We start from the raw sequence: 22,727 nt of genomic DNA, 5'->3' as shown, positions 1-22,727 counted from the left end.
TATTTATCCAGCTTAAACACAAAAAGACTTAGAAATACACTAACATTTATTACTAAATCCTTAATTATGAAAGATATTTCCCAGGACATTTATAACCACAGACCATCTGAAGCAGTGACAGGAGGATGTTTTTTTGGTATTGTGAAACTAGAAGTTTCCATAACATTTATTTATTTTTTTACAGAAAGTGGACCGTAATAGAGGAGGCACTGGCAAAATCTTAAAAAAAAAAAAAAGGAGTATATGCTTTATGGCAGATAAACTTCACCCCTTGTTATGTTCTACAAACCTCAGTGTTCATTCCACACTATATTTCTCAGTCGGACCGTCTGGCAAAATTTTCCTGCCATCCGGCACGGTAATGTGGCCGAAAGTCGCATTGCACAGACGTTTCATATAGAAATGTCAGCGCAGTGCGACTTATTGGATGCATTACAGTACAGCTCGCTGCTTAGAACCGTCCCTGCCAGTAAGAGGATACCGGGCACATCCTCCACCTTGACCATGGCCCATCCCTGCACAGAAGCAAGCACTGCAGCCTAACAGCCTCTCCCCCCTCCTACCCAGGGCCCACAAAACAGTGAGATGCTGGATGGGAAGGTGCACGGTGCGCTGCTTCTTACCTGTTCGGTCAGCACTACACCCTTACTCCCAGCTGTCTCAATGCTGCCCGTAAATAAAAATATATTCTGGAAATTTCACTGGTTTCTATGAAGGCCAGAGTGTTCTGGCGATACGAACTTTAAACATACAGCAAGTTTATTTACAATAATTCCACGCATTTGAGGGAAGATTTACTAACCGCTAATTTTGCATTTTCTGCAGTTTTCCAGCGGTTATGAATCACCTCCTGGTGAAGAAACCATTCCCCGGGATGCACGTCCTGACGGCTGAGGAAGTCTGCTTCCCAGGTGAGGACTCCTGGTATGAACTGCCGAGACAGCTGGGAGATTGCCTTCCGCCCAAGCCAGAATGCTGGACACCTGTGTCATGGCCGCCTGACTTCTGGTTCCTCCTTGGCGGTTTATGTAAGCCACTGTGGTGGCGTAGACTGACTGGACTTGCACGGGTTTTCCGTGAAGAACTAGTCTAGCTTGCTGAATAACTCTGAATACCGCTCGAAGTACCAATATGTTGATTGGAAGAGCAGATTCTGCTATCTGCCACCTTCCCTAAAGAAGTGTGGACCTGTCTGAGCACCCCAACCTCAGAGACTGGCGTCCGTCGTCAGGAGGACCCAGTCTGAGATCCAAAATGGGCGTCCCCTGTTGAGGTGGGACAACAGCAGCCTCCAGGCCAGAGACAGCTGTACCTCTGGAGAAAGCACCATCGTCAGTGTCTTTATCTGATGGGGCAACTCATTCCATCTGGAGAAGATCAACTTCTGCAGAGGTCTGGAGTGAAAACTGGGCATACTCTACCATGGTGAACTATGATACCATGGACCCCAGTAACCTCATTGCCAAGTGAAGGGACTCTTGGCGACTCTGAAGACAAATATGAATCTTTACCTGTAAAGCAGAGATCTTTTCCTCTGTCCTTTGTTGTCTGTGAGGAACCACTTCCAGTTTATCAGCCATCCGTGAGTCTGTAACACAGACATTATCCGTTGCAAATGGCCCTGAAGTACCCCCATAGACGTGCTAATAGCAGAAGGTCGTCCGGATAGGGTAAATGGCGGACCCCCTGCATCTGCAGGTGGGCTGCCATAACTGCCATGACCTTGGTAAACACCCTATGTGCTGTGGAAAGGCCAAAGGGAAGCACCTGAAACTGGAAATGTGGATTGACCACTGCGAACCTGAGGGACCGCTGGTGAGCTAAAGCAACTGGGACATGCAGGTAGGCATCCTGAATGTCCAAGAACATCAGAAAATTCCCAGGCTTCATAGCCAATATGATGGAACGCAGGGTGTCCATCCTGAACCAAGGGACCCTCAAAGACTTGTTGAGGGACTTGAGGTTTAGAATAGGCCGGTAGGACCCATTGGGTGTCAGAACCAGAAAGGGGTCGGGTGTAAAACCCTGTTCCTCTCAGAGGCAACAAAACAGGCACTATAACCCCCGCTTGGAGCATAGAGTGCCCTACTTTCTGAAATTCCAGGGCCTTGTCTTGAACTGACTGAAGGCCTGTGTGAAAAACTGTCAGGGAAGCCTTCTGCGGAAGGAGAGGGCGTACCCGTGAGAGACCACGTCTCTTACCCAAGTGTCTGTAGTAGTCCGATACCAGCACTGGGCGAACTGAAGAAGTCGGCCTCCCACCCTGGGGTCCCCCAGGGGGAGGCCCATCCCTTCAGGACTGTTCTCTGGACTTACCCTGGGCCCAACAGGGCCACAAGGACAAAGTCCCAGACCCTGAAGGAACTTGGGCCGATGGCAGACACGTGGATTTAGCTGCTGCCAAAGTGCTCACAATTTTTTTCCCAGATCAGGGCTAAAGAGGACCTCACCATTAAAGAGTAAGCATTCCAACCCTTTCTTGGAGTCTGCATCAGCTCTCTGAGCGCCACCACAGGGAGCGGCGTGCCGCCACTGCTGCCTAGGAAATTCTAGAAGTGAGGAGACCTGTAACTAAGGCTGCCTCATTAACATATATGGATCCAAGGCATCTGCCCCCTGTTCCATTCTCTGGCTATCCAGCTTAGTCATAGCTGGTCTGGAAGCCTCCCCCTGTAAGAGAGTATATGGACTTCCAACAAAGTACCACTTTACGATACGTAGCATTCAAGAAAACATAGGCAAGGTTGCAGTACTCAGTAGGCATGTAGTCAACTACAGCAATGGATAACCTGCAGCTAACAATCCTGTGATATCACTGACAAAAGGGAATTCCGCAGAATACCCTTTACACCTAAAAGTTTTGCGCCTGCGAAACCTCACTTTTGCAAAAAGGTCTCGCTTTGGCGAAAAAGTATCGTGCAGGCGGAAAAATATCGTGCAGGCGAATCCCAGACCATCTACCTAGCGTGGCATACACGCGAAACTTCATCGCCGAAGCGAAGAGTAGGCAAAAGGGCGCAATATGCGGATTTTGCCAAAAGCGTGCCCCATGTTGGCTTAAGGGTAATCCCTGCAACATGGACAGGAGGTAGTAGTCAGTCTGTGTACAAAGGTAGAGAGAGAGACACTACTGTCAACACTGCGTGAACTACCAGGGAGGGAGAATTAGCTGTTTCTCCACACATACCTGCCTTGTAACTAAGAGTGGAGCAGCAGGGTGTACGTCATACCTGCAGACACAACCGCATGGTAATAGCACACAGCATGCACTGGGTATAATGCGACCACATAGCATATACATACATATATACAAATTTATAGTAGTAAAGCAAAATACTAGTCCTGTCTTATGCTTGTCAAGCCGCAGGAAACTTACTGCATAAATATGGCAGAGTGCAGACCAATTCTCACAAATACATATACTATAGAAATGTGAGAAACCCTCAGTGTTCACATCACCCTCCGCTAACAGTACTGTTCATGTGGTACGTTTTAGCTGAGGAGACTCTCAGACACGATGAGAGTAAACGATGTGTATGTGACGCACCACAGAAAAACACTTTTTATTTTAACTGTGAGGCAATAAGGACCCTGCAGCACTGCACCGCAAGGGAGAGAAAGACAGGGATAGTAAAATGGCTGACAGTCAGAAGTGAAGTACAGTCAGACAGCGCTAGCATATAGTCACATACAATGCAGAAATAAATCACCTGCACTAGATGCACTATGATCAACTACGCAGACACAGAGCCTGGTAGGAAACCGTGCTGCATACACTGACCACAGTGGAGGAGAGGTATGCGGGGGACCGCGATGCCCCCTGTATCAGAATCCAGCAGCGTTCGCCACTTTTATAAAACGGTTGCCGGAGGAGCTGATAGGAGACAGGTCCGGGGGAGGAACACAGCCACAGCCCGCCAGACCGCTGTGGGAAAGGCACTGTGCAGCGGAGGAGGTGCCGCCTGTGAGACAGGGAAAGCACACACCCCTGGCATGCTATTAACCCCTGGGAGGCTGGGGCATTTTCCATAGTGCTGCAGCCCGCAAACCCTGGTGGTCTAGTGGAAGCGGAGGATCAGTACCTTGCTCCACGTGCAGCCTGTCCCCAGGGAGCCCCCTGCCTAGGGACAAATAAGACTGAATCGGCGGTAACCCACCAAGGGGTTCTCGCCAATTACCTGAATCCCCGTGAATCCGGCCACAGTCTGGAATACCGGAGTCCCCGCTAGCTGAGACCCTGGTACCCGCCAGCATCCCCGGATCAGTACCGGCGTTCTGGCCCGGCGGGGTGAAGGAGCGGCAGCATGGACCTCTAATTAGCCTGTCCATGCTGCCCGCTCATATCGCAGCAAAAGCTGCTGGAAGAAAGATATTATAGTTAAAGTGCTTAAATAAGTTTAGTTATACAGTTAAATCTCAATTTTTTTTAATAACGTTATGGAGGGAGCCATATATTTTATTTATAAATTTCAGCTGCTTATATAAACAGCAAACTACCACTGTCTCAGTGATTTATCATCGTGGTGGGTTATTATACCTGTTCTACAAGAGATATACTCTGTGTAGAATGGCAATGTCACCTCAAACAGACAGTAGGATTGAAATATAGAGCTACTTATAGGATTGAATCTTTTTAGATCAATATATTTACACCTCTAAAGCTGGGTACACACTTGTAGATATATTGGTGAACGATATATATCGTGAGGGCATCGGCAGATGCGTACACCTGATATGTCTATGGACAACATAGTTCACAAACCTATCAAGACGGGTTGTGTACAGGATGCCAGCATCCCGATAGTGTTAAAACACCGTCACCTGTCTGTAGTTATCCTAACCCTTCTCCTACCCCTAACACTCCCATCTCTGTGTCTAACCCTAACCTCCTTTCAAGTGCTTTAACCTAACCTCCCCCTCCACGCACCTTAAACATAACCCTCCCCTCGATACTTACCTTCGGGATGCCGGCAGACAGGATAGGTGTTGGGATTCTGGGGCCGGTATTCTAAGCGTCGGCATCCCATGTGCTGGGATATTGACCAGATCCCATCAGGTCGGCCCTGCAGCACAGCCATTGCAGATATATCTGAACTATATAGCTGTGCATCTGGGTGTGTGTACGGGCGACCCGCCAACTGCCCATACACTGACTGTAGGAACCGCTGACATTGACATCACCACTGGGCGGGCAAATTTAAATGTTCACCCAGTTGTGATGTCAGGCCAGACATATCGAGCGGCAGATTGGTGTGTGTACTGCTTACAAATCGGCCACTCGGATGCCGGATCCGTCTACTATATGTACCCAGTATAAACCAGCAGAAGGACATTATCAAATCGTATTGTATCAGCTGCCTGAGGCGATTTCTAATGGATACAATTACAAATTCTTATCACAATGGATAGTTACAGATATTTTGTTATGTGCAGCCCTTCTGGGATTACTCTTGTCAGCATCCCCATTAATAACTGGTAACACCACAAATGATCTTAGACGACTCAAGTATGCATATAGTTCTAGGTTTACTATTCACTTCATTTGGAGGTAACTATTGTCCTCACATAACATTGTATAGCTATGTTAGGGTATGACTGGCAGTGTTAATATTTGTAGATATAATCATGTATATTCCAGGCTTCAATTAATAATATGGTCTTCTGTGTAACCATTAAGTAACAATCATATATATTATTCCTGTTTTAGGAATATATTTGTTACGATGTGATATTGTAGCTACAGTACCCAAACGGTTTCATTATGTTGCCAGTATCTCTCTGCATGATGCAGTCAGGAGATGTGTGTATCATGATACAGTCACTAAATAAAATGGTATTAAATGCAGCATCAATTAATCACTAAGACACTATGTTGTTGATATTGCTGTACAAACTGCCGCCGGCATATATGTATCTGGACACAGTGACTAGAATACTCCAAAAAAAAAAAAAGTGTGGGAGAACTGCCATGAACTGACCGATCAGCATGTCCCCACTCATTCCTAGGGAGAGCGTCCCCATGTGACCTCTCATTCGCAATGGTGCTCTCGGAGGAATAGTAGTATCATTTTTTCGTTTTGCCGAGATTCGGGAATGCTACATAGACTAAAGAGGATGTGAACCCCTATATTACTTGGGTAATTAATGGGTCAATGAGGACTGTGTGGGTATTTTTAATAAAATATTTGGTGTGTGTCTCCTGTATGTTGTTTAATATATTTTTGCAGGTGGAGTACAGGTGCCAGCAGCCCTTGATATCCGGCTGAACAAGTGTCATCATGCCCGGGCAGCCTTGCTGGGACCTGTGGTCCACCTGTAAAGCACAAAATTACTGAACAATCTCATAGACTTACCTCCACACCTAAAGCCCCATGCTGGTCATCATTGGGGAATGGGTACCCCATTTTTTTTATTTTTATTTTTATTTTTTTTGGGGGGGGGGGGGATTTACTGACTTTTCTTGGGATTCCAGCCCGGGTTGACCAGTTTTGCTCTGGTTGCTGTTATGGCAGGTGTACCCCACGCCGGGTGGTAACCTACTATAGAGTCAGCTGCCCCAGCTTGGTCAGTCTGGTGCTGCTAATAGAAAATAACAGGGGACCACCTGCTTCCTATTTTCGATACCAGGGGATGGTTAATGATTTGGGGGGTACCCCATGTATGACACCTTTTAACTTTTAGAACGAAGCTTGCACAGATCATAGTGATCTGCGCAGCGCTTCACAATTTGCCGTATACTGAAAGTGGAATTGCCGTGGAACAGGGGTTTCAAAACAGATGGGCATCACCAGTGGCTTTCAAATGACAGCCAAAGCCGATTCTTTAATAAACACTATTTTTCAGGACTAAACTGCCGGCGATGCCCATCAGTTAGCAATTGAGGCCCAACCCGACACTGGGTAAATTTACCCTTTGTAGTAAATACTGAGAACACTAATTTGAGTTCAATTTCCAGTATCAACACTTAATACAACTGTAGGCGGTAACGGCTCTAAGTAACAGTGAGGACAACCCCTTGATCATACCTGCTGAAGTCATCCTGGGTGAATATTTCTGAAATATATTCCAAGTATGTGCTAGTCAGCGACATGCCAAAACAACACCAACATTATAATGAGAGTATTGCTATTTATTGCATAAACACACCCTGCGACTACATCTTAGAAAACTGCCACATTATTGGCATACATCGTTAATGACATTTCAGCTTAGGACAAACAAAAGGAAGCTAGCTGAAAGCTATATACCATCAAGCAAAAGTGGAACTCATTGCTGGTCCCTGAACTTTTCTACCAGGAAATTGTGAAAACTTGTGAATGGGCAAATGGTGCAGTAACTATATAGTTACTTTAAAAAAAAAAAAAAACAGCTTTGAATTTTGCTTGCAGGGATAGATTGTTATATACTCTGAAAACTGGTTTGAATTTGCCTGCATGATATACATCACCACATGGAATTTAGAAATGGGGAAAGACTGTAAATAACATAGAAAGGATCCATAACCAAATTCCAATTGTGCATATTTTGTGGCGGGACTTTATTCGGGGATCTAAAGAACAGCTCAGGGAAATAGAGGCTTCAGTACTAGTAAGGAGAAATTTCTGGCTTTGGAGACCATATTATCTAGTCAACGGTACAGTAACCACCAAACTGGGCCATCTATTCAGGAGTCTCTAAATTTGCAAGTGAATTGATCTATTTGACTGTATCTAAGTATCCCACCTGTTCCGCCAGAGGGTAATTCTGAAAAATATAAACCTGTTTAAGGTACTTGAGGACCAGTGTTGAATGCTGGCAACTGGTTTGTGGAACGAAACAGAGAATGGAGAAATCAAACTAATAGGTACCAGTGTTTTGTCAATACTGCTCATGAAGTGCCACAATGACAGTAATGAGCAAATTTAGAAGTTAAATTCTCATTCTGGTTCAGACCACAAAATGGCGCTTTTACTGTGAGTAGCTGCCAAGAGAATTTCAAAATCAAGACCAAGCCACAAGATAAGAACCAACATTCTTGGCAAATTGCAACAATTTTAGAATTTAAAGAGGTCATCTATGTTTGCCAATAACAGTATAAACCAGTTTTAAATGCTTTGAATTAACTTAAATAAAAACATTAGACAGGAACAAAACTCATGAAAATAGATTTTCAGCGATGGTGATAATTTACTGTATGTGTGGCAGCCTATGTACCCTCTAGTATTGCTACAATCTGCTGTGTAATCTAACAATCAGCTATTACACCATAACTTCTATTAGTCATACAGTCGGATTTGCTTGTATTCAATGGGCTGAGCCCAGGATTCCAACACTTTAGTCAGGGAAGTTAGGAATGATGGTATGCGAGAGAGGGTTTTGGTTAATTCACACAATGGATTAAACCATTTAGACCCTTCTCACATATAGATTTGTACCTATTGTTTAAAAGACATAACAGTTTATTATTTCTAGTTTTATTGCAGCAGTTATAGGCAACCAGATACATTTTGGAGGCTGCACTGGCAGGCTCTCTAATCTTCAAAAATGCAGCACATTAAACTTATTACTGAAATTAAGAGTAATCAATACATTTAACGTATGAGAGAGACACCTAACTGTAATATATTATATAATGGAGTTGCACAAAAGAAACTCCAGGGATGAGATGGAATGAGGCCCTGACGCTGCACAGATGGGGGAGTAATAGAAATATGAGAGAGAGAGAGAGAGAGAGAGAGAGAGAGAGAGAGAGAGACAGAGAGAGAGATCAGACAGAAATAAGAGAAAGAGGGGAACTGATGAAAGAGACATACTGGGGGGTGGTTATATAAGAGGGACAGACAAGGACGGATGGGGTACAGAGGTGAAAAGGCAACACTGGGCACGATCGTTAACGACCTGCCGAATGACGGGTCTAAACTACTAGTAACATACAAGCAGGCATTTTTACAGCCTATATACAGAGCAAAAGGATCTGGGGGCCACAAGTTAAGGGTCAGAGAACCACCTTCTGCCCATTACCGAATTAGAGCCATCTAAGCAAGTCCAGCCTCCTTCAAGCTTTAAAATATGTTGTGATTTTAATGCGAGTGAAGGAAGTGTTTATAGTTTTGTTCTTTTGAGACATGAAATATATAAAAGCAAACAAAATAGAAATAACATGGTCTATGAGGGCAGTAATATGCAAGAAACTAAAAGGTGCCTACACACTAGACGACTCGCAAACCATGCAAGGTCATCAACAAATTTCCCTTGGCCTCCCCGGCAATCCCGGACATACAATATCATGCTTTAATCTATTTGAGGATACAACAAACAACCCGTGGGACCGCACATCGGGATCGTTATCTTTTGTAGACACTACACGGTTTGTTGTTCCGATGCGTCAGAATCGGCCAAATCGTGCAAAAAATATCATCTTGTGTGTAGGCACCTTCAAAGAAACAGTTTCCAGAGAGAAGGTCATTCATCGTAGTATATTACTATATTAATAATGTAAAGTAAACATTTAGCACGCTAAATAAAACATGACACCTTTAAAAGCTTAAATTTATAAAGGAAGAGGCTTACTCAGAAAGCGGGTCAGGAGGGATCTCTGAGGTAGATGAGCTAGAAATGTTTTCAACATTTGTAGCCAAGGTCATAGTTTCTCTCTCCAGGTCTTTAATGTCTGTGTCGCCAAGTAGTACATTTAGCACCTGCTCTGGTTTTTTGTCCTGCACAACATCAGAAATGTCAGTCTGATGGCAAAGAGGAAAAAAAAAAAAGGTTTACAGGAAAATAATCAAAGAATGCAAGTCGTGTATATTTTAGTAGGAAACGGTGACATAAAAATAAACAAGGACAGTCATTTTGGCTTATGTAGTATCCCTTCCCCTCTCTTCCTATAGAACTTAAGCTTGTACCACATGCTGCAATATTGGCAGCAGTATCAGGCATCCAACTAAAGCTCCAAAGACATACTGACATAATCCCCCCTCCCTCATTGCGGTCTTGTTTATATTACTGTATTTCTCTTATGGTTTACACATTTTTGTTAAAATGTGCCGCTCTTTTATGACACTCAATATTATATTTAAAAGAATTAAAAAAAAAAAAATTTCAAAAACAAAGCTCTCCTTGTGTTAGATCTTTCCTAAATATACCACGTATACAAAGACCTTGCAAAATCATCATGTCCTACCCAAAGAAAGCCACAATATTTAGTTGATCAACAACAAAAGCTGGAGAGCCCAAACTTTTTCCTACTCATACTATACAATATTTCAGGACACAGACAAAACCTCCTTTCTTCTAACGACTAATGCTGACTTGCAATCTATTGATATATACATAACCTCCGCCCTATACAGCACTTCTGACATGCACAGATCTTCATTTCCATTACTCAGTGTACCATATTTGGTGACACAACTCAGTATTCCAAACTACCAAAAGTATTCTGAATGCTAACAAGATCAGAAGGAGGAATTGGAAACTGTATGAATTCATTCATTAACAGTAATCTATATAGCGCCTATATATTACAACGTGCATAACAGCACAGTGAGGCAAAAATGGTAACCACTGCGCCATCAAGTTGTCCTAATATACGTGATCTCATTCCCACAATTTTAGTCCAAATAACCCCTAAACATTAAGGAAAATCAAAACAGGAAGTTACCTCAACATGGTTTGTGCAGTCTTCTAATGTATCATCTGCTCCTTTTGGGACTGGTGATTTAGAGTCTATGATTTCTGAAATTTTAAGCTGCTCCTTTTCCTCCTATATTGTTAGAAAACAAATTTGAAGGGATCTCAAAATATTTTTATTTTATTTCCCATTGAAAGTGGTAGAAATTCTGCCAAAAGAAAACTTGAGCATGAGCATCAACATAACCATAGTAAACCATCAAGGAATTAAGGTGCCTACACACACAGCGATGTGCTCAAAATTCCACGTGTGTACGATTTCCCCTGAACTCTCCCCAGGCAGCTCCCTGGCATTCCTACACACGATTTGGAGTAAAAAATGTCCAATCTGACGTAACATAAATCATGCATCCAGTGCATAGTGTCCCAGATTGGCAAATCTGCCCTACAGCACGGCAGATCTTAAGATGAGATGTCAGACGAGCGGGGACGCGCATTGGCATCGTGTTGGTGAGTGGAAACTCACGATTTGTCGTCACGATTCGTCGAAATCGGGCAAAAAAAAAAAAATCGCTATGTGTGTAGGCACCTTTAGCCCGGCTGTATCAGAACATGGTAGCATTACGACTTTAAAAATATATATGTGGGAACCTGGCTACTTTACTATGAGGCTACTAGCCTTACTAGCCTATAAAACACATACTGCATAGCTCCTATTGCTTGTGACAGCAACACTACTATCACTGAGCAAGTAATTCAAATAAATCGTGGTTCCAATAGTAGAACCACTACAGTGCAAAAATCAGTAACAATATTTGCAGGCTATAAAAACAGCACATTAAAATAAATAAATCATAAATATTGCACAAAATATTTTACTCTGCAGCAAAATTTCCCTAATTTTGTGCTCCCAGTCCGACCACAACCACGGCACACAAAGTGATATTCTCTGTCACTGTCCAAGTGCTATTCATAAAAAGTCAATGCCACTAAAAGTTAAGATTTGTGCAGCACAGTTCCAGGGCTGTCAGTGCTGTAAGCCCTGACTTATATGGGAAGTGAACAGTTATATGTGGTGGCTAATTGTAAAATAAGTTTTGGTTTGATAATGCTTTATTATACATGCAGCTTCACTATATTGAATACCAAGTCCTCACTGACCTGACTGGTTCATTTTAAAATGGAGCATAAAAAAATATAAAGCACATCAGGCCTCAAAAGCAAGCAGCATTAATTTAATGATGCCGAAAATAAATCTCAGCCTGCATGGACGTGAAGATGCCATAATGATCTTTAAGTGGGTAATATTGAGCTGTAGAGCTTGAAGTAAGTAAATCCCATGGTGACGAAAATAGGTTGATGGAAGAGATTTTAGAAGGAGGGGGTGGGCAAACAATATATTAGAGCATACATTGTTGTTTACTGCTAAGACCACTTACTGAGCCAAATGGTCTTTGGTTTGCCTTGACAGAAGTAAAGGCCCCCATACATCAGCAATCAGAAAACCACAATTGAACAATTTGAAGATTTGTTGCCCGATTTTAAGATTTCCCAATGTAGCAATCTGCACCCATACACTACAGATCTTTTCCAGTGATTTGTAGATCGCTTTTAGCAAACACAGATCTGCCAATCTTGAAAGGACCATCATTTTACTAGTAACGGTCTGCAAATCTGCCGATTGTTACCATACACTACAGTGTTCTCCCCAGGCTGTTTTCTGCAGGCGCATCGCCCGGCAGAAACAGCCTACCGCCCGGCACTTTCCCCCACCGATCCCCGCTGTGGAACGCTGACCTCTGAAGTGACTGGAGGCTAAAGGAGCCTCCGATCGCTTCAGAGGCAAGCGTTCCCAGTGATGCACTGCGTGGGTGACGTCATGATGTCACCCGCGATGTGAGGAGCCTACCCGCGCGCCTGTTGGATCTAGTTAGATCCAGTCAGCGCGAGGCAACGGGAGTGGGTGCGCGAGCGGCCAGCAAGTAAAGGTAAGTTCTGGGCTGTGGCTGGGAACAGGGCCAGGACCAGTCTGGGGGCACTGCATAAGGGGCTAGCCTGGGGGCACTGCATAAGGGACACTATTCAAACCTGGGGGCACTGCATAAGGGGCCAGTCTGGGGGTACTGCATAAGGGACACTATTCAAACCTGGGGGCACTGCATAAGGGGCCAGTCTGGGGGCACTGCATAAGAGGCCAGTCTGGGGGCACTGCATAAGGGACCAATCTGGGGGCACTACTTCAGCCTGTGGGGCACTGCATAAGGGCAAAGCTAAACTACAGGGGGCAATGCATAAAGGGGAAAACTACAGGGAGCACTGTATAAAGGGCACAAATACAGGGGGCACAGCATAATGGGCACTTTTGACAGAGCCAGTGGGGGAGTAGCCTGAGACCTGTCGGGCTGGAATGGTAAGGGAGATTACCCCTTTTCCTGGCGCACACATAATTGCGAAGGCCCCCACCCGGCTACTTTTTGATGCCACCCGGCTGGGAAAAATTTCTGGGTAGAACAATGCACTAGCAATCTACAACCCCAATCGATCTGTGAAATCCAACATGTTGGACAACCTGATTCACCAATTCCAATCACATTTTGGTTGGGATCTATGAAGCCCATACATTCCAGATTAATTTTTTTTTACACAATCATCAGCAAAACGTAGAATTGCCATAATCGATTGCTGATGCATGAGTGCCTTATAGCAGTAAATGTTAAGAAACTTCTAAATCTTTAAAATAATTTATTTATCCAGGCAAAGAACACAGAGAGCTCATTTATAAAATGGGCCTGAATTAAGTCAAGTAACAATACACATATAAAAGACAAAATAGACAATAGAGCACAAGTAGAGCTGCAGAAAAGATAGAGTCATTTGAAAGATCACATAAGACGTATGCAAAACAATGATAAAGCAAGTCATTAATAATTTAAGTCCAAAGAAATTAGTTATACTGTGTGCTAATGACAGACATCCAGTGTCAGATTAATAAGTGTCCTGAGAAGTATAAGGAGAGAAGGCCAAAATGTAATAACAGGGAATCCAGAACTTGTATTATATAAAATGATATGCTGCCTGTATATAAGCTTTAGGTATAATAGGAATATGTAAGGGGTGGGGGAGAGATTTAGGTAATACATAAGTGACTCAAAGGCAAATTATGTAGTAATGTAATAAAGAAGGAATAAGCTAAGATAACTGGCAACAGTTCTGTAATGTATATTTTAAGTGCAAGCTCTCGAACACAGTAATACTAACAAGAGACCTCAGTTTTGGAATTTCTGTAGCACATTTCAGAGTGATGGTAGGATAAAACCTATGGCAGCTTTCCCAAAACATGTTAGAACATTGGGTACTTTCAAAGAAATCAGTGAACATCTTTTGAAGGTAGAGATTCCTGGCATATTAGTAAGCAGGGGTTTGTCAGTGACTTATGTAGCGAGAGCGTAGTTTCATCTGTAACGAACAGAGATCCAATATACAGAAGCATATAAAATAGTTAAGATTGTTAGCAAAGTGGTTGTCAGTGGGTGAAGTATCAATCTCGGAGTTAAACTGTACACCAATGTATGAACTAGAAAATTCCCTGTAAATAAAGTTGGTTTAGAGTAGACAATTATAAATAAAGTTGGCTTAGGCAATTAAAGTAAGAAAAAGAGTGAATTAGCTGTCTATTGGCCCCTGTAGTTAGTAAACCATTTAACCTAGTTAAATAATCTTCAGACTCCTCCTAAATGCCAGGCTCTAAAACCCAGCGCTTCAGATCATGTTTATGCCTGAAATGTAAAAGGGTAATGCCTTTTGCTAGGAAAATCATTGCCCTTAGTAAATAAACCCCTTAGTCACAGAGTCTAAAGTGAAGCCAAAACCCTAGGTATCTGAATGTCAGCACAAATTCCAGGTTTCTTATAGGATGGAAGATTAATGGGGTAAAGTATGGTAGGCTACATGATCAATAGCTAAATATAGGGTCTCCTCCTGCATTTTCGGCAGTAAGTAGCCTATATTGTTGGCAAGAGTAATCCTAGTGTATATTTCTGTGCAACTACTCATTAACAGATATTAGGCAAAAAGTTCACATTCAGTTTTGACCTGTTGGTGCTCATTAGTAGATAGTTGTGGGACCAACACAAGGTAGACACTAGACTAATAGCTTTTAATAACCAAAGGAAGAGACAGTGATTTATCATGACAAAGGCTTTACTCAGGTCTAGAAAAATAGAAGACTTATTATCTAGCGTGTGCTGCCAATGTTAGTCACCAGGACTGTAACTGTCCTATGTTCAGTTCTGAAACCAATGTAGAGGCTTCACCTGAGGGACTAGATTGGAATGGTTGCTAGAAATTTAGGTTCTAAGCAGGTGAATGTTCAAAAGAAGTTTGTTATGTAAGGATTTTATTACTGTATTTTTCTTGATAGTTACACTTAATGTCATTTTTGAGGGGAGAGCACTTACTGTAATATTACAGACATAACTTAGTGGGGGACAGTTGGAAGCAATAGAAAGTACAGAGCAATGAAAACGTAACTCATTTGCACTGTGGGTTTTCACTGCCAAATTTCAGGTGCTAATCTGGCAATTACTCAACTTTTTTACCTTGGGAGGAAAACATCATGCTATGCTATGTAGCAAATATAATTACATTTATAATTCTGTGAGGCATCTCATCTGAAAATAGTTTATTTGGAGGAATCATCATCTTTTATTTTTAAAAAGCACCATATAGTTTCTGTAGTGCCATATATGGAATATACAGTTCAGAGTAACAGTGAAACTTGACATATCATAGGTATAGGAAATGTAAGTTACCACATCATTGGAACACTACAGAACAATGTACAGCTCTGTCACTACAGAATAATAAAATCAACAAAACTACGTAGGACAGGGGTTGAGCGTTGGGCAACACATTATCTTGACCACGTGTAAGGCAACTCAGCACTCAAGGGGGAATCCCAATGGGTGCCCGACGGGGGAATTCAATTGTTGCTTCGTTCTGGCGCGACAGCCGCTGGTATTTCTGCTCGCTGCCTTATGATGAGGTGGCCGGCAGAAATGTGCGACAAGTCCGTGGTTTGGGCGCCCGTATCAGTACTTTAGACAGGTTATACTTTTTACCGCGGCTAAATGCGGTCTAATTGGGTGCGACAATTGTAATAATTAATGGGTGCCCAAACACAAATGAATTGCATTATTGGGCGCCCATTAATTAGCGCGCCTTGAAAAACAATTGAAATCGCCCCCATTGAGACTGTACATAATGAGGGGCGAGCACACAGAGTAAGAGGCACTGAAAGGGACTAGGAGACCAGAAGCAATGGATGCAAACAGTGCTAGGGACATACAAAAGGTAGGAGGGTCCTGCCTGTGAAAGCTTACCCGCTAATACAATTCCGTAAGAGTTTAAATGGCTAATATATACTCTATACTGACAATTCACTTGTGGAATGGGCAATAAAAAGGTAGTAGAAGTGGTTAGGAATTGTAGGAGGAAGCATTTAAAAGGTAGTATAGCTAATACAATTAACCTTCTATAACAAACTACAAAATATTGTAGTTAGATTTTCTTTACAGCAGCATTACATAGACTGACAAATGCAACCCATACTATTATGAGAAGATGTATTAGCCAGGAAAAGCATACTCTGGTGCAATTTATATAATAAGTAAACTACTTTATGATAAAGTTTAAGTTTTCATGATAAAGCTATGAGAAACATTTTGTAACAGATCATGCACATCCCTAAATGTGATTAGTATTTTAAACATATATACAATTGATTTACCAATTTTTGATGCTCAAATACATCTATTTCCATTCTTTTAGTACAAACATCAAAATACTACTTTCGAAATTTACCAACAATGAAAGTTAACATTATGACAAAATAATAAAGGCAAGATGTTATAGTATCACCTTTATGCTGCCCATCCACTAGGCGATTAAACCTAGCGATGGAGCGATAACGACGGTAGTTATCGCTCCATTGCTTGGTAATCGCCCGCAAATCAGGATGTAAAAAGGTTAAAAACGACCAGCGATGCGCGCACGCCCGCTGGTCGTTTTTAACATCAATCACCGCCCGAACATGACGGTCAACCTGACGACCGCCGTCAGGTTGCTATGTTCGGGGATGAATGATCTGCATACACTGAACGTCTGAACGTTCAGTGCATGCAGTTCACCCCGCGGGAGACGACGGCGTCGTAATTGTGCCGTCGTCTCCCGCATCGCCTAGTGGATGGGCAGCTTTACTGACAAAACACTATGTAATTACTATGTAATAGTGTCCTGCAGGCCTATCTCAAACCGGAGGTCAACTGCACATGAGGATTAAAAAGATGCTTCTTATTAGCCAAACCCTCAAACTATAAGTATAGTCAGTCAATGCAGTGACACACCCACTCATATTTGCAAGTGGACCAGCAAATAAGGTCAGACCTACAAAAATATTGGTCAAGCTAACACACCAGTTTCTAAAGCTCAATACCCTTTTTGTGCAATTGCGGATGAATCACGGATTTGCCCTAAAACATATTTCATTGTGGCAATAATTGCTACATGATTAAATTTGAATAATTTATCCATTTAAAAGCAGACTTTAAAAACTTACTACATGAGAGATTTTTATAAACTTTGGTATACAGTATTGCTACTTTGCAATACTTGTTTCAATCTAGACTACTACTACAGGAATATATGAAGCTGGTCTATTATCAAACCTCTATGAAATTGGTACACACCTTTTTCGTGGCAGAGTCATCTTCATTTATTGTACCTTCATTATTTTGCGTGACAACGGCTGCAGGAAGTACAGTGTCCTCATTGCAAAATACATGGCGAGATGGAAACCTAGAACATAAAACAGAATCAAAATATAATGGCAGTATTATTTTACCATTTACCAGACCAACACTTGTAATTGATCTATCCTATTACAGAAAGCATTTCAATTTCAGCTAAAAAAAAAAAAAAAAAAAAACACAACACACTACAGGTTGTGTCATACAGGCACTTTACAGGATAGTGCTAGGATTCCTGTGGTGACCAGCAGGGATGAAAGGGGAGGATCTTTCTGTTCCCGGGTAGTAATAATTTAACTCACAAAACATTACATAAAAGGGGCAATAAAATTCTCAGCAATTGCCATGAGATGCTTGTGCTCAGGCCGCTCCTCCAGCAACTTGCAGCCAAAACTACGGTGTATTAATCATCCCCTAAGAGTTCCTCGATCTGAATAGCTATTGGAATACAGACAACTACACACAGACTACTAGCTGAGTGTGACAGCACCATTATATCTATAGTTACAGTACTTTATCATTACTAGTACAGCTTCTACTATAATACCAATTTATGTGAATTTGGCAGTAGGTGTAATTGTTGCCTGAGAAAAAAAAAAAAAGACTTAATTTTATTTATTTTTTTAAAGGGAAGAGAGGAGAAGGGGTTTTGTGGGCAATTCATTTGTTTTGTATGCCAGATCTTGGCTTTATTCCCAGCTAAGTAGACGAGGCAATATTAAAACACCTAAACCAGTCTAAATTCCTTGTTAGCGTGCGCCCAAAACCACGGACTTATCACACATTTCTGCTCGCAACCTCGGAAGCGTGCGAGCAGAAATGTGTGCTCCAGCGGCTATTCATGCAAGAACAGAGCAATAATTAAATTGTTCCGTCAGACCCACAGATCCGCGCTATAAACAATTTAATTGCCCCCTTTGTCTGTATTTATTTGCATTTAACACATGGGTGAGATGGCGTCCTTCCTCTGGTTTTGTAAAATGAAATATCAACCAAAAAGGAGTCCATCTCCACAGTTTATAGCTTCACTGAGCCTTGTAAACTAAATGAAATGGCCTCTGTCTGGTTTTCGCCTTCCAGATCACAGGGGCACATCGATTACAATGTGTAATGGAGCTGGAAAAGCCCAGTGACATCACATGGTAGCCAAGGAGTGAGCACTATCAATAATAGAATGAAATATCATTATACAACATTAGGGGAATAGGTTAGAAGTCACAGAATACACATAAGTTTTGTGCTTTGTACTGTGTGAAAACAGTCATACCTAACCATATATTTAAGTTGTATCCCATAAATATATATAGTTCAAATCTGCTAAACGCAAGGCTTATAGGAGATTGATTTATACATAGCACTAAGTGAATTACAAACATATCTCATATTTACAACATATGGATAATGTTGTTGCATTATTCTCAGACATTTTATTTTACTTATATCAAAAGAAATGAAAACAATATTCTTTAACATGAAGTATGTTACATTGTAAGGAGCACATTATTTCACAGACTTAAGGCATTGAAAATACAAGCAGCCATTTGCAGCATGAACCCCCTTATTTCATGAAGACAGTTATGGATTGAAAGATCTACCAGTAAAAAGGTAGACAATGTCTAGATAGACACCTGATGTTAGACAGGCAATAGGTCCACAGGAACAAAAGGTCGACATGGACAAATGGTCGAAACACTAAAGGTCGGCATGTACGAAGGTTGAAATTGTCAAAAGGTCGACATGCAAATGGTCAACATGTTTTTTTCTTTTTTTTTTTTCCTTCTAGTCCTAATCTTCACCCTAACCCTCCCCTTGGTGCCCAACCCTAACCCTCCCTCCTGGTGCCCAACCCTAACCATCGGGGTAGGTGCCTAACCCTAACCCTCGGAGTAGGTGCCTAACCCTCCCTCCTGGTGCCTAACCCCCAACCGTTGGGTAGGTGCCTAACCCTAACCTTCCCTCCAGGTGCCTAACCCCAACCTTCCCTCCTGGTGCCTTACCCCAACCCTCCCTCCTGGTGCCTTACCCCAACCCTCCCTCCTGGTGCCTGACCCTATCAAAATAAATAAATAAATGTGTCGACCATTTGCATGTCGACCTTTTGACCCTGTCGACCATTTGTACCTGTCTAATATCTGGTGTCTATCAAGACATTGTCTACCTTTTTCCTGTAGATCTTTAGACCAGATACCCATGAAGACTCAAGATGCTTCCTAAATGTTTACAGCAAAACAAAATGGAATTCATAGAAAGGGATGGGGCATAGATGGGGGCATGGAAATTGGGTCACTCTCAAAGGGGGCGATTCAATCCATTCATCAGGCCCCTTAACTTATTGACGCCCAACGGAGCACTTAAATTGTTGCAATGTGTTTGTACTGGTTTAGAAATACACAAATCTACTGTGGCACCTCTCAGTGGTGTATTTTTTATGTAAACCAATTTGCCATATTGATATGACATTCTCCAAGTTGTGAAGAAAGTAGATGGCTTCCATCTTCCCACCAATGATGAAGAATAAAATGTGCTTGTGCTCATTCAATGTTCTCCCCAGCATCAGGTCCTACACCCGGATTTTTACATGTCCACTAGACACTGTCCTGCTTCAGGGGTATGACGGCTAAAATCAGTTGTGCTGCGTTTAAGTTAATGTGATAGTAACAAAGATCCCTCACCCATCTTTAAGAGACAGGGTGTGGTATGGACAGTGGGAACACTGTAGAGGGTAGACGTGCACTGTGTCTCAGCAGGCATTGCTGGACACAATTATATCTGCTTCCAGCCAGCAAGCGGGAGCTGTCTGCAAGAGTATTTTCAATTGATTTAATTTAAAATTGTTAATCCCAAATTCAAATCAATATAAGGATTTCAACATTTTTCATTATTGCCGAGTATTACACGACCCCCACCGGCTGGGGAGAATACGGTCTTTGTTTTACATATGTAGACAAGGGTGCTCAAATCCCTTTACATCATACATCATACTGCAAACATTTTTCTTTTTAAACAGAACACATTTTTATATACATCTTTCAGTAATAGATCAACACAAGTTATTATGTATCCTGAATCATCTTTATCTGCAAATTTGTTTATATGGATACATGAGAGAAGACATTTTATTTCAAGGAAGAAAAATATGCAGATTTATTGAGTTGCACTCTTTTCAATCACACTTTAATATTGTTTTGTTTATATTTTTATTATTTTGCTGACATGTTCTCTCATTGTCCATGCATGCTAAGTTTCGAGTACAGGCATCAAAGCAGAATGAAGTGCCTTGGGGCCCCAGCCCTTATCTTGATTTTAATTTTTTTTAAAAGGAGACAAAAAAAAAAAAAAGCCTCCTCCAACTTAAATCAGTATGGATGCGGACTGCGAGAAAGGGACGGAAATATCAAATAGTAATGGAGTAATCTTGTTCATTTACTTGGTATTACATAGCATGATATTTGTGAAAGCAATGCAAATACATCTAAACCACTATTTTATTTAAAAAAAAAAAAAATGCATTTTCAATGTTTTGCACAAGAGGTAAACAAGTACCATATCCATAAAATACTTTGTAAATAAACCATTTAAAATGTCGGACAAAACTTGGTATTAAAACTTTTTTTTCTGTTAAATAAAAACATCTTTCTTAGCTTATAAACATGAAGTGTGAATTTATTCACTAGAAATTATAGATATTCTGCCATAACAACATTTAAGTTGAAATTTGTAATGTAGAAATTGAATGTCTTCTGCTACCACTGACAAAAGCCTCCATGCAGCCAGCTGGTACAACAGATGCAAGCAGTGTGTGATACCATGAACACACCAAACACACACTTCAGATCTAAATTTAGTCATTGCAATAAGTGAATATCTGGTGTGTATTTTAGTGGATTTAACGACCAGTGGCTGCACAGCCCTGGCTTACATTAGGAGGCCTTTTACATAGAGATTTCTAACAAAGGGGGTCATTTTTGGAGTCAATTCCATTTTACACACGATTTGCAATTCAAAACATATATATAAGCAAATGTGGCATAATATCCTAGGTACAAAACCAAAACAGAAATAAGATCACATGCAAATTATGGTTCTAGTAAGATATGAACCATTTCAGATGCGATGAAGAACACAGAAAGTGTAGTGGCCCTGAAGTTTAAAAATAAAAATCTAACATTAAAATAGTACACCATGAAAAAAGTGCAAACACAACGTAAAGTTATTAAATACGCATACAGATGTGGAGAATAGTCAGCCACAAATCCACACTCCTCCCTGTGCTATACATGTCTCAGCAGATTTTCCAGTGACACTGACCATGTAATAATTCAGAGCCAATGTACCTAAAACTTGAAAAGCTCTTAAAGTCATAGGATGTTTTTCAACACTGTGAACATGGTCCTGCCAGTAGTTGGGTTGCTCATTTTGTTTCATTAATATTGTATAGGCTAGCTGTTGAGAAAATGCCAGCCCTGATGCACACAAGTAAAATGGTGGCTATAATAAATATATAGTAAAAAAGGGAAAAGTAGTTGTGAAGAATGGGCGCACAGAAAATTATATTTATACAATTACAAAAATAAAATATAACTTTTATTGGTTAATACCTAAAAATAGTATAGCCCCCTTAAAGGGGAATATAAACAGTGAAATATAAGGTTAAAAAATTGATATCAACAAAAAACATACAACATATTAAAATGGCAGGTCCACTAACGTGTTGCTGTGTTGAGTCTATTGTTATCTCAATACCTATCTCAGTGATATTAATTGACTCTTCCCTTCTTAGATGCTATGATATCTTATAAATAAACATCCTTACATGATTATTAGGATGTCAAGTTAACAATATAATCAAGATAGTTGCTTAAATAATTATATCAGGCTGGTTATTTCCCAGTCCACAATAATTCATAAATGCTAACTTTGCTATGTATAGACAAGGAAAACTACCAGCGCTGAGAATCATACATTCATTTAGTATATTGTTCAGTACAACAGTATCAATGATATATTCTCAAAGGTATTAGAATGATAATAAGATAATTTGCAACATTGTAGCTCAATCAACAGGTATTGGATTTTTATTACACAATGCTTCCTGTATTTGTGATACTTAAGTATGATTTGAAAATCTGGGACATCTAATAGCTTTACCTATAATAACAATAAGGTTAATTTTTAATCAGTCCACATCTGATCAGATAATAGTCATTGACACTGTATGTATCATCAATATCGATCTAATAGTATGAACTAAGTCCCGTATATTCCAAGGACTAAGTCGCTGGCGCCGACGCGCGCGTTTCACTGTGAGCA

The 22,727-nt window shown here is 41.3% G+C and overlaps 1 protein-coding gene across 4 annotated transcripts in view; it reads right to left on the bottom strand.

The window, feature by feature from the left end:
- The window catches only part of SUCO (SUN domain containing ossification factor), a 113,197-nt gene that overhangs the window by 51,642 nt on the left and 38,828 nt on the right, over positions 1 to 22,727 (bottom strand). For 3 of the 4 annotated variants that reach the window (XM_088482183.1, XM_088482184.1, XM_088482186.1), the window contains exons 2-4: positions 17,358 to 17,466; positions 10,643 to 10,744; positions 9,550 to 9,719 (exon numbers count right to left, since the gene is read on the bottom strand). In XM_088482183.1, the coding sequence (XP_088338309.1) occupies positions 9,550 to 9,719; positions 10,643 to 10,744; positions 17,358 to 17,466 (381 nt within the window). The remainder of the gene's footprint in view (positions 1 to 9,549; positions 9,720 to 10,642; positions 10,745 to 17,357; positions 17,467 to 22,727) is intronic. The other variant, XM_088482185.1, reaches the window with a different exon arrangement.

This window comes from Taudactylus pleione, unplaced genomic scaffold (assembly GCF_031769625.1).
Source record: "Taudactylus pleione unplaced genomic scaffold, aTauple2 ptg000017l, whole genome shotgun sequence".
Taxonomy (NCBI): domain Eukaryota; kingdom Metazoa; phylum Chordata; class Amphibia; order Anura; family Myobatrachidae; genus Taudactylus; species Taudactylus pleione.
Note: the sequence above shows the minus strand (reverse complement) of the source record. Positions and strands in the feature narration are given on the sequence as shown.